Below are 13,832 nucleotides of genomic sequence, written 5' to 3' on the forward strand. Positions count from 1 at the left end.
CCGGCCGAGCGCTGGGAGATGGGGGGGGGGGGCACCCAGCACAAGGAGGCCAGAGCCAGTGGGTGGGGCTGAGCTTGCAGGGATGCTGCTGGGATTTGGGCTTCCTTTGAAGTGCGCTCCTGACCCTGTGGACGGGACTGGAGAAACTTGTGGGGCCCTCCTAAGACTAGACATCCCCTTTTTCATTCATTCATTCAGTGTTAGAAGCCACTGACATCATGGTTAGTGAGTCACTTAGGCCTTTATCTGACCCGAAAGAGTCTTACTAACTGAGGGTTCAGCTACCAGGGCAAAAGGTAACCACCAAAAATCTGCCTGCTCTCATCTCAGCTGATTAAGTACCATTCACTCAATTCCAGAGGCTTCTCAGGCCCTGAAGATAAAAAGCCTAATGCAGTATGTTTATTTTTTTTAATTTTTTTAATGCTTTTATTTATTTTTGAGAGAGAGAGAGAGCGCGCGCACGCGTGCAAGCAGAGGAGGGGCAGAGAGAGAGGGAGACACAGAATCTGAAGCAGGCTCCAGGTTCCGAGATGTCACAGAGCCCGACGTGGGGCTCGAACCCACAAACTGTGAGATCATGACCTGAGCTGAAGTCAGATGCTTTACCAACTGAGCCACCCAGGTGCCTCAACTTATTTATTTATTTATTTATTTATTTATTTATTTATTTATTTAAAATTTTTTTTAACATTTATTAACTTCTGAGACAGAGAGAGACAGAGCATGAGCAGGGGAGGGGCAGAGAGAGAGGGAGACACAGAATCTGAAATAGACTCTAGGCTCTGAGCTGTCTGCACAGAGCCCGACACGGGGCTCGAACTCACGGACCGCAAGATCATGACCTGAGCTGAAGTCAGACGCTTAACCAACTGAGCCACCCAGGTGCCCCCAACATATTTATTTTTAAGTCACATTCTGGAGCAGTGTACGTGCGTACCTGGAAAAGCATTCCCGTGGCAGGGTCGCAGCTGGGAAGGGTGGGAGCCAGCTCAGCACACAGGGGAGGGTCTGCACTGGGTGTGGACACTGGAGCGCCCCAGCACTGGCACCCTGCAACACGACTCCTTGCCTTCCCCACGCCCCAGAACCAAGGTGTCAGGTGACTTGTTCTGGGGGCAAACAACCAGTTAGTAGCCAGGCGGGGGTGGGGGCTCCGTGCCCCCAAGACTCCTGTGTCGTCAGTGGTTTCCGGGGGCCACCAGCCACTGCACAGACTGCCTGGTTTGCAAGCCAAATCAGCCTTTAGCGGCAGTGATGACGACCACCGACCCCAGCAGATATAGCAAGACACGGCTACAGACCTTTCACTAAAGCTTCCTCATCAGAGATAAATATTCTTTCTCGGAGTAAAAGAACAGATGCTCTAAAACCACCTCTGTGAGTCAAGACCGCCCAAACTTCCCTCACATTCTCTATTTAGTTGAAGCTTGTCACCCATTGTTTTTTAATCCTTTCTCCAGAAAGACCATCCTTTCTGTGTTTTCCATTTTAGCAAAGTCTTTGTTTTCTACTTGAGAACTTCTCACTTTCTCCCTCTCTCTAGCTCCAAACCATCCCACAGACAGTGAGGCAGTGCGAGGGCTGTGTCCCTGTGTCTGTCCTTTGCGGCCGATTTTAGTTCTACGACACTATGACAAATTCCTCCTGTCACTGACTGTGGCCAAGTCATACCGGCCACCCAGGGAGGTCTGCTTTCCTGGCCTCCAGAGAGCTGGATCCATGCTTCCTGCTTGTTTTTCCACAAACAGAGGAGGAACCCTGTGATATTTCCCTTCTTCTTAGGGGCCCAGATTTCCAACAATGGGACTAGTGCTCTAGGGAATTGTGGGAAAGAAGCGCTCTCCTGGATTCCTGTGTCGCGCACTGGAGGCATCTCAGGACCACACATTCTTTATAGCTTACCGACAAGCCAAGGGAGAGGAGAAAACCTCAGAATACATTGCTTTTTTTTTTTTTTTTTTTGCGAGGGGGAGAGAAAGGTATGGCTGCGTGCAGAAGCATCCCATGAATTTTCCAGGGCTTGGAGCCCTGGAAGGGGCCTGGAGGTTGAAGCTGGTGCTGAAGACAGTGTGGAGCCCAGCACTTCCTGGGGTGGGCACAGCACCTGCACCACCAGGCTCCCTGGCTGCACCCTAATACCTGGGAGAATCTACAGTGTGCAGCCAGTCTCCCCAGCCGAGGTCGCAGGGTCAGCCCGGCCCACGGCATATTTGATCTCAGGGAAGGCCTTTGTTTTCTGGAATTCTCTTCATCCCAGAATCACACCAGACGGGCTCTTAGATCTTCAAGGCTGCTGCCCCATCTCTCGAGATAAGTAACAACTCAGCACCAGCTCAGCATGGGCTGCAGAGGGCTTTCAAGTCTCTACAAGGCCCCACCTCAGGAACCTTCCCTCCCAGGAGCCCGGCACATGCCTCACGCACTTGCCCCATGCCAAGCTCCAGCCTGCTGCTTTGGGGTCCATTCACCCAACAGCCTTAGCTCTGGGCTCCCGCTCTTTCGAGCAAAGCAGCAGGGGATGAGGAGTGATAGTTCCCTTTCCAGAAACCAGTGTGTGGGCTTTGCTCTCAGTCACGGTCAAGAGCAAAGAGAAAGCAGAAGACTCAAATCCTGAAACTCAGGAGTGTTCCCACCACTGACTTACAGTCTGATCCCGGGTCACTTAGTGGGGCAGGTGTCTGGGTTCCAACCCCACATTGGCACTGACAAAGAGAGAGACCTTGAGCAAGCTGTCTAAACACATTGTGCCTCTGTTTTTTCATCTGTAAATTGGAGGTAATAATAGTTACCTACTCAGGTAGACGCAGTATGTTTCCCATGAGGCCTGTGGACCAAGACATGTGGAGAAGGCCCACAAGTAGGCCCATATAAATAACTGTCTACTCTCTTCTGTAACTGTTTTCAGCTGCTTCTGCTACAAAGCTCTTCCAGCTAAAAGAGCAGCCCCTTTTTTTCTGATGTGACCTACCCCGGGGAAGAGTCCTTGGCTCAAATGAGCAATGAGGCAGGGGTTCTGGAGCCTAGTAGACAAACAGGGGAGGAGATAAACTTGCCACAAAGAAGACCGAGTTCTTAATGGATATCATTAAGAACCAAAGTAATACCTACTAAAGCCAGAGGTCAATAAGAAGTTAATAAGTAGAAGGGCCGATGTTGAATACAACAAACTGCTTATCCGTTGAAGACTGTATACACCCATAAGCCTCTAGTAAAACGACTCAAAATGGCAAGTGACTCCAACCGCCTCCCTACCCAACACTCTAATTCAGTGGTTCCAAACTTGGGCGTCAAGTAGAATGCACCTCCAGGCTCCATCCCAGAAAGCCTGACCAGAAGACCTAGACTGGGAGAGAACCAGCCTGCCCAGGAGGGCGGAGGGGTCCAAGGTCCGTGCTCTGGGAAGCATGGCCAGACAGTGAACGCTCTCAGTCCCATCGTGAGTCAGAAGGCAGATGCTCAGGGGAACGGGCCGCATCTAAGCGGTTTTGGAGGAAGGCACAGGGGCCGGCGCCTGCCTCTGTAACAGGCAAGGGAGGCTCTCTTCCCGTTCTAAGTCTGGAAACTGGGGCCCAGGATCTGCGGGACCAGGGGAGAGCACCGTTTATGAGTCCAGTCTTCTGCCATGAAGCCCTTACCAGTGTTAGGATCAGTCCCACGTGAGACTCATGAGACTTCCACCATCCCCAGGAAGAAAACCAGGGTATTACAAAAGTGGTTTTAGGGCCAAGGGGTGTGGAGACAGCACACCAGGGCACACGCTCTCAGCACAATTCAGCGTAGCCTTTCTAGGTCCTCCTCCTTCTCACAGAGTGTGTCTCCCACTCTGACTCGTGACTCTGGGCCAAGTCCTACCTGTCATGTGTGCCTAAGGACCATAAGAGTCAACGGTTCCAGCACCTAGGCTTTCACCTTCCTCAACCAGGACACGTGGAGACGACAAAGAGACAGACTTGAGCTTTAAGAAAACTTTGGCCTGGAACGTTCTGGTGAAAGTCTATGGACTTCCCAGGCCGGGTCCTGAACTGGAGAAAGCAGAAAAGTAGAGCTAAAGTTTCTTTCCAAGCTGGAGTAGCACTTTTTCGCTCACTGCCTTTAAAAGCCTTGTTTGTTTTATGTGAGGACAGAATGATGAAAATAACAGAATTTCAACCAAACCACGAAGGCAGCTTCCCAGGGTCCTGTGTGTGCACCCTGCCCACACAGGGAGCCTGCCACAGTCACCTGGGAAGTCAGGAATTCTATCAGAGCGCGCCGAGGGTGGGGAGGGGATACAGTGTGTTCCCTGGGATTCTAGTCCCAGTTGGAACATCTGTGTCCACAACGGAAGAGACTGCCAATGACCCATGTTCTGTCAAGTTTGGTGAAGAGTGGCTCCAACTACTTAAACCCAACTTACAAAATCCCATCTGCAATCACAAGTGCAGTGCCAGGGCCGGCAAGGCAGCTCTAAATGCACCTGAGCGCCTCCCAGCCCTGCTGTTCCAGGGCCAGACTCGGACCGGGGAGAAAACGCAGGGTTTCTGCCACTGTGCACCCACATGGGTTACAGCAGATACACTCTGGTCCTGCTCGCCCCTCGCCCCGCCCATTCCCCCAAAGGCTCTCATTTAAAGGCAGGAGAAGACTCTCCCCCAAGGATGGTACCCAGACACCAGCTTCCCAAGGCCACAAACACGTTTCTCCTGGGTACCCCGGTGCCTCCCACGCCACATGACTGACAGCCTTCCCTCTAGAAGCCAGAGTTTTGCTCAAGCTTAGGAGAGGATGCCGCAGGCTATGTTTTAAATTACTGGCTTTCGTGGGCGGCCCCCGCCTGTAACCCACACGACAGAAGTGGGGACCCCAAGGGAAGGCAAACTTGAGGAGTTCTCCGGGGAAGGCCAGCTCTCTGGGAACCTGGGCTGGGTCATGGCAGCACGCGCACGTACACACACACACACACACACACACACACACACACACACACACACTCAGGTGAGCACCCATGAACTGCCTTGTGCTGAGGCCACTCTGTGTCCCTGCCACACTCTTGCCAGCGAATCAGAGCCCGTGAACGGGACCCAGGACTTACCGCCAGGACGCTCTGGGCCAGGAGCCCCACTGTCACAGCCCCCAGCAGCAGCCACCTGGAGGGAGAGAGAGGGAGGGAGAGGGAGCGCCATGAGCGCGCCGGCTCGGCTGGGCAATCCCCGGGTCACCCGCAAGGCCCCCCGCGCGCAGGACCCACGGGGACGCGGCCGAAGGTGGCTTACCGCCGCAGGGCAGGGCTGGACGCCGAGCACTGGTGACGGTCCATGCTTCCGATCCGGCCTCCCCGGGCGCCGCTCGGTCCCTCCTAGCCTGGAGGGCGAGAGACAAAGCGGCCTCAGCAGGGGCTGGGGTGGGAGCATCCCGGGCCCCTGGCCCCAAGCCGCCGGAAAGCTGGGCGCGCCCCCGCGCCCCTGTAGGGGTGACAGAGAGCGGCCCCGAGACCAGACGCAAGAAGGGGGAGCCCTCCACTTAGGCCCCGCTCGGCGCTACTTCGCTGAGGCCGCCCGGCGCCCCCCCCCTCCTCCCCAGCAGAAGCGCGCACGGCCCCCGTCTGCTGCGGGCGCCCCGAGTCCCAGCCCCCGGCCCGGGGCTCGTTGTCCCCGGGGCCGCCCTCACCTCGCGCCCGGCGCCGGCGGCCGTCCGCGCGCATCCGCCGGGGCGGGAGCGCAGGCGGTGCGGTGGCCTTGGCGGGTCCCCGGTGCCCGCCCGGGTCCTCGGTCCTCCGCCCGGTGGGCGAGCGCGGGGGCGGGGGGCGCGGGGTCGCGGGGCGGCCGCCGGAGGGTGCGGAGCGCAGAGCCCTGGCGTCCCGGCGCGCGGCGGCCACAATCCCTCGGCCGCGCGCTCCCGCCGCCTCTTACCCGCGCCGCAGGGTCCTCCCCTTTGAGACGCCGCCCGCGCGCCGCCGAGGGGAGGGGGCAGCGCCAACAAATTGAGGAGCTCGCCGGGCCGCGCTCAGGTCTGCGCCGCGAGCCGCCGCGCCCCGGACGGTGCGCAGCGCCCGCGCCCCGGCCCTCCGCGAGCCCGCCGCCCGCCGCCCTCCGCCCGCCGCGGCCCCCGAGCGCCGGCCCCCGCCGCCACCCGCCGCCCCGGGCCCGCCACCATGGGGCCCCGGCTCGGCGTCTGGCTGCTGCTGCTGCCCGCCGCCCTCCTGCTCCACGAGGAGCGCAGCCGGGCCGCTGCGAAGGTGAGTCCCCGGCCGGCCCCGCGCCCCCGGCGTCGCGCCCCGCGCCCCGGCGTCGCGCCCCGCGCGGCCCCTTTGTCCCCGGACCGAGCCTCCCGCCCCTCCGGGGGTGTGGGGGGGAGGTCGCGCGGGGGCACGGCCGGGTGCCCTCTCCGAGCCGGTCCCCGCCGGTGACTCCCGGTGGGCTGCGCTGGCGCATCCGTTAGGGAGCCTCCTTTGTTGTGGGCTGGGTGGGGGCGAGGTGGACGAGTCCCCGGCGCCCCGGGCGAGCGCAGCCGAGCGGGGTGCGCCCCGTGCCCGGGACTCCGCGGGATTTGAACTCGCAGCGCGGGGGCCTCGGCGGCCCGGCGCCCTCACCTGCCCCGGGCGCCCCCGGGTGGGCCGCGGCCCGGTGGGCAGGGCACGCGCGCCCACGCCGCTCACAGCCCCACACTTGCGCCCGGGAGTCGCTTTGGGCGTGTTTCTCCCGTTCTTGGGCGACTCTGCTGGTTGATGCTGAACAGTTCTGGGCCGTTTGCCTGGAAACAGCTGTATCTTTGCTTTCCCACGACTGTGCTGTTGCGGGAGGACCGGCCGGAGCACCAGTGGGGCTCCTGTGCGGCGCGGCTTGAAAAGTTAGGACCCCTTGCCTGTTACTTGTATACGTTGAACAGCTACAACCACGTTATATCTGGGAGTGAAAGCAAAGCGAAACTACATCTTAGTGTTCTAAGCACAAATTGTTTTCCTCGTTTTCATTTCCTCCGCTGTGTGTTTGCCCGGAAAGGATCTGGGAGCTCAGCTTGCTGGAGTAAAGGCTCCCAGCCCCGCTGGGTCCTTGATGTACTGTTCTTTCCTTTTTTTCCCTTCCCCTCAGACAGAATAAAGACGTCCGCCGTTACCCAGTGGGGGAGCCTTGTAGACAAAACCCCGGGAGAGTGTGGCTTCTTGGCCCAGTTTGCACACCCCCCCCCCCATTTAAAATTATTTTGCTACTTGCCACTTTTCCCACTTACTGTCTCACTGTTTCAGATCCTAATCTTGCTTTTAGGTTTTGTTTGTTTGTTTGTGTTTACTTCTCTTCTGGAGGATTGATTGCCACCAGCCCCGCTTCACTCTTCACTGGGTGTAAAATGTATTAACTGTTAGGTGCCAGGAGAAGCCAGTAGTTTGCACACATGCCTCATCATCCCAGACCTGACCCTTTACTGGCTGCTCCTTCATCGGTGTTGAAAAGGCTGGTGATCACAGCAGCAATTAACTGCAGACGATTTCTCCCAGCCCCGGAGTGGAGCCAAGCTCCATGCTCGGTTTAAATGCTCTTCAGTAATGATGACAAAATACTTTCAAAAGAGGAGTCTCTAGAACACGTTATTTGGGTGCAGAAATATTGACCAAAAGATTTATGACTTCCAAGGAGAGATTGCTAAACTCGGTGGCAAACAAATGAGAGAAAGTTCTCTAATTTGGAGCTACGAATCTCTGACTTAGAGTGTCCAATTGAAAATCTTAGCAAAGCAAAGCTAATTGTCAGAGCTAGCTTTTCAAACAGCCAGGACTTTAAAGGATGAGCCACTCACTTACAGGGACCCCTGTTCCTGCCTGGGAAACCAAACCCATTGCTCTTGAGTTTGGGATGCTTTCACTTCCCTTTAAGTATTCTCTTAGGCCCAAGCACATTCCTTTCCACTGGCTTGGCTCTAAGCCTCAAGGTATCACATACTATCTTAGGATATCTGGCGTGTGAATGGACACTGTCTGGTCAATCACCAGTTGACTTACCAGGCATTATCATTGTACTTCATTTTTCCTTGCTTAATTAGAGATACATGGAAATGAGTTATGGATGTACACAAAAATCCAAAAGTAATAATTTTAAAATTGTTTCACTCTTCATGCCATCAAGAACATTTTTTGCTTACTTCTTTGCAGAGTTACCAAAAAGTTGAAATGACTTCAATATTCATCCAATCAAAATACATTGAAAAGTACCTTTGAATGCAAAGATGCTGTAAGTCAATCAAATCCGAACTCAGAAGCCAACACGAGTGATTCTTGGGTCACCTGTGCCTTTGAAAGAGTGTCTGAGTCACACTTTTACCTGCATTTGTACCTGTCCCAACATTACCTCCTGTGCTGGGCGAGAAGTGCACTCCCCACTCCCCATATGAAAGGCTATTTGATTTTATATTTGACCATATCTGCCGAGGCCGTATTGTTCATTTACTAGTAGATGGGTTTTATCGGCCAGTGACTTTTCCCCAAGCCGAATCTGCCCCGACTCTCCTGCACGGCTTTTCTTTCTGAGACAGGAAAGGAGGAATAGGGTGCAAGCCTGAGACAAAACTGTGCCCCTCGTGTTATGGCCGTGAGTGCCCTCTGTTCTTAGTTAAGCAGTCAGACGGAAGGGAGGTGTCCCCACCACACGCGGCCTTCAGACTCCTCCCTCACTGGTCCCAGGGACACCCCTTAACAGAGATTATTTCTCAGGATCAGAAATGTTCACTTTCCTATGTGTGTGGTGATGCCTGCCCAGTGGTGTTGGCACCGTTAGGCCCTCACTCACTCTCCTGGGACTCAGTGACCCGGAACTGCAATGAAGTGAGAGTTAGTTCCCTTGTGAGTATGGACTGTGTTCTGCTGCAAATGTAATTTAAACGAGAAGGCTGATTTCCAATTTAGACCCAATGACAGCGACACCACCAGCAGCCCAATATTTCAGGAGTGCCATTGGTGAAGACATGATCCAAACCATCGTGTTCTTAACGTATAGACTTGATCAGAAGGAAGGTGTGTGCGACAACTAGGTAACAACCGGCAGGAAGAGTGTGTGTGCATTGTGTGTAAGGGTGGACCCTCACAGATTTATTAGTGGTGTCGATTAATCACATACGCAAAGAGCCAGTGTGGTTTAGGGACGAGACAATCTTCAATTTTATCTGCTTTGATTAAGCAAATGAATTTGGAGGACTCATTCACCCTCCATCTCCGGCCCTGGCAGACTTGCCCCTTCTCCCAGGGACCCCTCCCTCCCTTCCTTTGTTCCGCACATGTGCCCTGGGCCCTTCTTCATGCCCTGCGCTCTGCCTGGTGATGGCTGGGCCACAGTGAGGGGGACCCACCCCGCCTCTGGAAGCTCGCGGTTCGGCAAGAAGTGCTGAGCAGCGGGTCAACACCACTCAGGCTGGTCAGTGCTGCAGTCAAGGTAAATCGAGGGCCGGGAGAGCCTCTAACCAGCTCTGGAGAACTCAGGGAAACTTCCCTGAGGACATCCCACCTCCAAATCAGAGGGGAAAATAGAAGTATAAGCTCAGTGTATTATTTTTATGAGTTGTTACGGTACATTATACTCATAAGGGGGGATAAATCTACTCACCTGTTCTTTCGTATACCTCCAGGGGTTTGCATTTAAAAATGACCCTAAGGCTCCCTCCTGTGAGATACCAACATGTCATTGCCTCTGTTATTAACGTGGTAGCTGAACTTTCCTCCCAGAAGGGTAGAGACACTGAGGGACGAGGTCTTGGAGAACAGAGGTGAGAAGTTCCCAGCTCCCACCAGTGGCCCTGAGATTGGTGGTGTCCCCTCTCCTGAGGCTGCAGGCCCATCAGGATGTTTGGAAAGTTGCCGCATGGATGGCTGATTCTAGACTGGAGTGCCTTTAGGAACTGACCCAGAAAACCTACCCTCACTTGGGCAAGGACATGAGGGAATTCACAAAACCCTGCATTATTCATTAACAAGACTGTTGGCAAATGTCTTGGGACTGGTAGGGATGGTCATAACTTTACCAGTTCAGTTATTTGGTTAAGAGCTGGTAAAGGTTTTGCAGACCAGTCGAACCCACAAGCGAGGCTCTAAGACAAACCCTTTTAGAAATCCGGAGGACATCGAGACTGGAATAAGTTACAACGCTTGTTTTGCAGAAGTATATACAATGTTTGTTATAACATTTGTTCCAGAAATTTAAAAAGGATTAACCTCATTAAAATGCCTCTCCAGCACATTTGGTATTTTGAATTCTTGAGGTGGAGTAAGCAAAAGCAACAATAGAATGCCTAAAATAATATCATTAGGGGATTGTTCTTCCTGCTATTATTAAACAACCACTAAAAAATGTCAACTGTAAAACAATACAAAAGAATATTCCTACCATTCTGACGTGTACAATGAAAGAGGATATAAACCAGAACACATTTCAATGGTTAATTTCTTTTGGGGAGTTGAACCCCGTAAGAATGACTGGGGTTAATATTTTTCTCGTCCGGCAGCTGGTGAGCTGCTTCCAGCCTTTGTTTCCCTCCATTGTTCTCCTGGTCCCAGTCCAGTGACATGGGTCTCTTCTAGTTTTCTTCTGTGTCTCCCTTCTGCCTGCCCCAGGCCTTCAGCGTGGCTGTGCCGTGGGGTCTGCTCAGCTGGCTCCTCTGTCCTCCCCGTGCTATCTCCTCTCTCACTGGGGAGATCTGGAAGGATTCCTCATCATTCCCTGAAGGGGGCTCCAGGCTTTTCTCTTGATTTCCAGTCTTGGGTCTTCATGTTCCTGTGGGACAGGTCACCTTGGCTCTGGTCTCAGACTCAGTGAGAGTGTTCAGAACCGAACTTGCTGCTTTTTACCCACCCCGGACCGCCTGCCCAGGTCTTTGGTCGTTGTGGTCTTTTGGTCGTTGATGTCCCCGCGGCTCCTGACGCTCAGCTTGGACACAGTGGCTTCACCCCGAGGCCTCGCCCTCTCTGCTTTCCCACCTCCGCGTCACTCAGTCCCCAAGGCTGCATTGTCTTAGTTCTAGGGGCTTCACTGTCCCTGCCTGCTTTCTCCTCCCATGGCCATGGCCCTCTTCCAGTCTGTGCACCTTGGGCCGGGTGGCCACAAAGCCCTCTGGCTCCCGCGCCTCGTTGCGGCCGCAGGTTCTGTCCATTTGTCATGTTGTCATGAGGCTAACGGTATTCAGAGATCCCGCTTAGGACCACGTGATTCCCCTGACAGTGGCTGCATGCTGTCTAACCAAACCTTCCCTTCTTTTCAGCTGGGTGGTTTGTGTTTGTTTTTTTAATAAAGACTTTATTTTTTATAGAGCAGCTTTAGGCTGACAGGAAGGTGCAGACAACGCCCCCCACATCCCCTCACCCCCCACTTGAGCACAGCCTCCCCCATTATCAACATCGCCCGCCAGAGCGCTCCATTTGTCCCAATGGATGAGCCTATGGTGACGCATCATTGTCACCCAGACCCAGAGTGTCTGGTTTACGTGAGGGTCACCCTTGGTGTTGTGCGTTCTGTGGGTTTGGACAGATGTGCAGTGACATGTTGCCGTCACTGAATATCACACCAAGCATTTTCACTGCCCTCAAGATCCCCTGGGCAACTCTGCTCGTCCTTCCCTTCCCCCACCCTCCTGGCAACCACTGATCCTTTTATTGTCTCTATAGTTCTACCTTTTCCAGAATGTCATATAGAACGTAGCCTTTTCACACTGGCTTCTTTCCCTCGGGGATACGCCTTTCAGGTTCCTCTGCGTCTTTTCATGATTTCATAACTACTGTGTTTTTAGCACTGAGTAAGAGTCCACCTTCTGGACGCACTGCTGTTTATTCATCCATCACCTACTGAGGGGTATCTTGGTTGCTTCCAGGTTTTGGCGATTATGAATAAAGCTGCCGTGAACATCCAAGTGCAGGTTTTTGTGTGGACATAAGTTCTCGCCTCCTTTGGGTAAACACCTGGGCATGTGATTGCTGGGTAGTATGGCAGAAGCATGCTTAGCTATGGGTGCCCACCATGCTGTGTTCCAAGGTGGCTGTGCGTCCCCACCATTATCATTATGAACGAGAGTTCCCATGTGTCCACCACACCCTCCTCAGCACTCGGCGTTGTCGGTGTTGGGTTTTGGCCATTCTCCGTAGTAAGTGTGTCTCATGGTGTCTCATTGCCACTTTAATTTGGATTGGGTTTGCGTGCCCTCCGCAGCCCGGATCCGTGGAATTTATGTGGCCTTCTTCTTCATGACTCCCCAACCTAGAGGTTGGGTAATTGTCACAAAGGACCAGTCTCTGTGTTCCATGGGATGATGTAATCGCTTTGAGCCTCAGGTCCCTACTCTAGTAATACGACGTCCGTGGGAACCTTCCCATTGCCCAGTGCAGTTGTGCCCTCAAAGCAGGTCAGAACTCAAGAAATGTGGGGTGTTATCACTGCCGCGTGGCTGGGATCTCATCGTCTTATGTGTGTTAGTCTGACGCCCCTGACAATTCCAAGACACTGGAGGACACGGCTTCTTTTGAAAATGCCCCCACTACGCGAGGAGCGCCTGACCCATGGAGGGAAATCACTGAGCTCTTGTCATCGGTGCTAATGTTTGTGGGTCGCATTCAACTCTCCACCCCGCTGGGACCCCAGGCTGGCACATGGGAGTGGTGTTTCATCTCTGTGGCGGTGTCGGGGAACGGGAATAAAATCAGTGCCAAAAAAAGGTGTTTCCTCTTCATTTGGAATTTGGAGTAGTTACTGCACCATAGACTAAACACGACTTGGAAATATACACAGTGCTGAACTCTTGACGTAAATAGTTCATTCCGTGGTTTAGTGACATTCCTCGCTTTGCCATCTTTGATTTTTCATCTGCTCACTATAAGAACGTTTCATGTCACCTGAGTTGTGAGTCTTGCTGGGATTTGTAGTGAAGCACAAGACAAACGAAAGCACCCAATGGGACATTAAAGGAATAGTCCATGCGCCATGTGGCGTTGGTTTCACCTCCTGCTGATGAAGGACAATTCTTGAACCCCCTCATCTTCTACCGCTCTTAGAATCAGTACTTTGTTCAGAGTTTGGGAATGACTTTGTTCGTTACTGAATACATAGCTCAGTGGCCTGTGGGCATTTCTTTCTGGGTCCGATAACAGCAGGTTGTGGCTTGGTCTGGGTGAAGCCGTAATGGGAGTCCATTGCTTTCCACATGTACTGACGGTCGGAGGAACTGTTTGTACCCTCTCTCAGAGAGTCTAGCCACTTAAAATAAATGTTGTGCAAACCCAGCAGAATATTTTGGAGACCTAGTATTCCTGTGTCTGACGTTTCGTTAAAGTTGTTAAAAGTTTTATTGAGTGTTTGCTTTAGAAAATCAACATATTCCTCCACGGAGAACAGAACCCAGGGCTTTCTAGTTGTAACTCAGAATGCCTCCAGAGCTGTTGGCACAAGTTTTCACGGCAGCCGCTCACACTTGGTGATGGGAAGAGGTTCAGAGAGGTGGGTGGCAGGCCACGGGGGTGCCTTTACTTAGGACAGGTGAATCTTCCCTGACATATGTCAGCTAGCACGTGGGCTTTTGGCAGGCCTCAGGATGTTACAGATAAACAGAGGATAACTATATTGGTCTATTCCTTTGTTTCTGATAAGGAAGTGTTAATGGATACTTATACATACATATGTAACTGTATAATGTATCTATCAGTGGAAGATTGGGGGCTATGTCTCCAACAGTATTTTTTATAAAGTAAGCGTATTATTTTATAATACAAAGAAACAATCACAGTTTATTCTAAAACCCCACAAGGATCCTTTCAAGCAACCAGTCAGCACAGGAGTATTTATTCCTACATCATCCAAGAGCGTCAGCCCTAAAATGTCATTTTAAAATGC

The 13,832-nt window shown here is 53.1% G+C and overlaps 2 protein-coding genes across 3 annotated transcripts in view; one reads left to right on the plus strand and one right to left on the minus strand.

Annotated features, from left to right (window-relative positions):
- The window catches only part of COL4A2 (collagen type IV alpha 2 chain), a 174,714-nt gene extending 168,031 nt beyond the window's left edge, over positions 1–6,683 (minus strand). The window contains exons 1-3 of one of the 2 annotated variants that reach the window (XM_058742754.1): positions 6,572–6,683; positions 5,256–5,343; positions 5,075–5,129 (exon numbers count right to left, since the gene is read on the minus strand). In XM_058742754.1, the coding sequence (XP_058598737.1) occupies positions 5,075–5,129; positions 5,256–5,299 (99 nt within the window). In that variant the 5' untranslated portion in view covers positions 5,300–5,343; positions 6,572–6,683. Of the gene's footprint in view, positions 1–5,074; positions 5,130–5,255; positions 5,344–5,649; positions 5,880–6,571 lie in introns of those variants that run through there. The other variant, XM_058742743.1, reaches the window with a different exon arrangement.
- The window catches only part of COL4A1 (collagen type IV alpha 1 chain), a 154,353-nt gene continuing 146,529 nt past the window's right edge, over positions 6,009–13,832 (plus strand). The window contains exon 1 of the mRNA XM_058742766.1: positions 6,009–6,217. Within this exon, the coding sequence (XP_058598749.1) occupies positions 6,134–6,217 (84 nt within the window). The 5' untranslated portion in view covers positions 6,009–6,133. The remainder of the gene's footprint in view (positions 6,218–13,832) is intronic.

Source organism: Neofelis nebulosa, chromosome 1, assembly GCF_028018385.1.
Source record: "Neofelis nebulosa isolate mNeoNeb1 chromosome 1, mNeoNeb1.pri, whole genome shotgun sequence".
In the NCBI taxonomy this organism is placed as follows: Eukaryota; Metazoa; Chordata; class Mammalia; order Carnivora; family Felidae; genus Neofelis; species Neofelis nebulosa.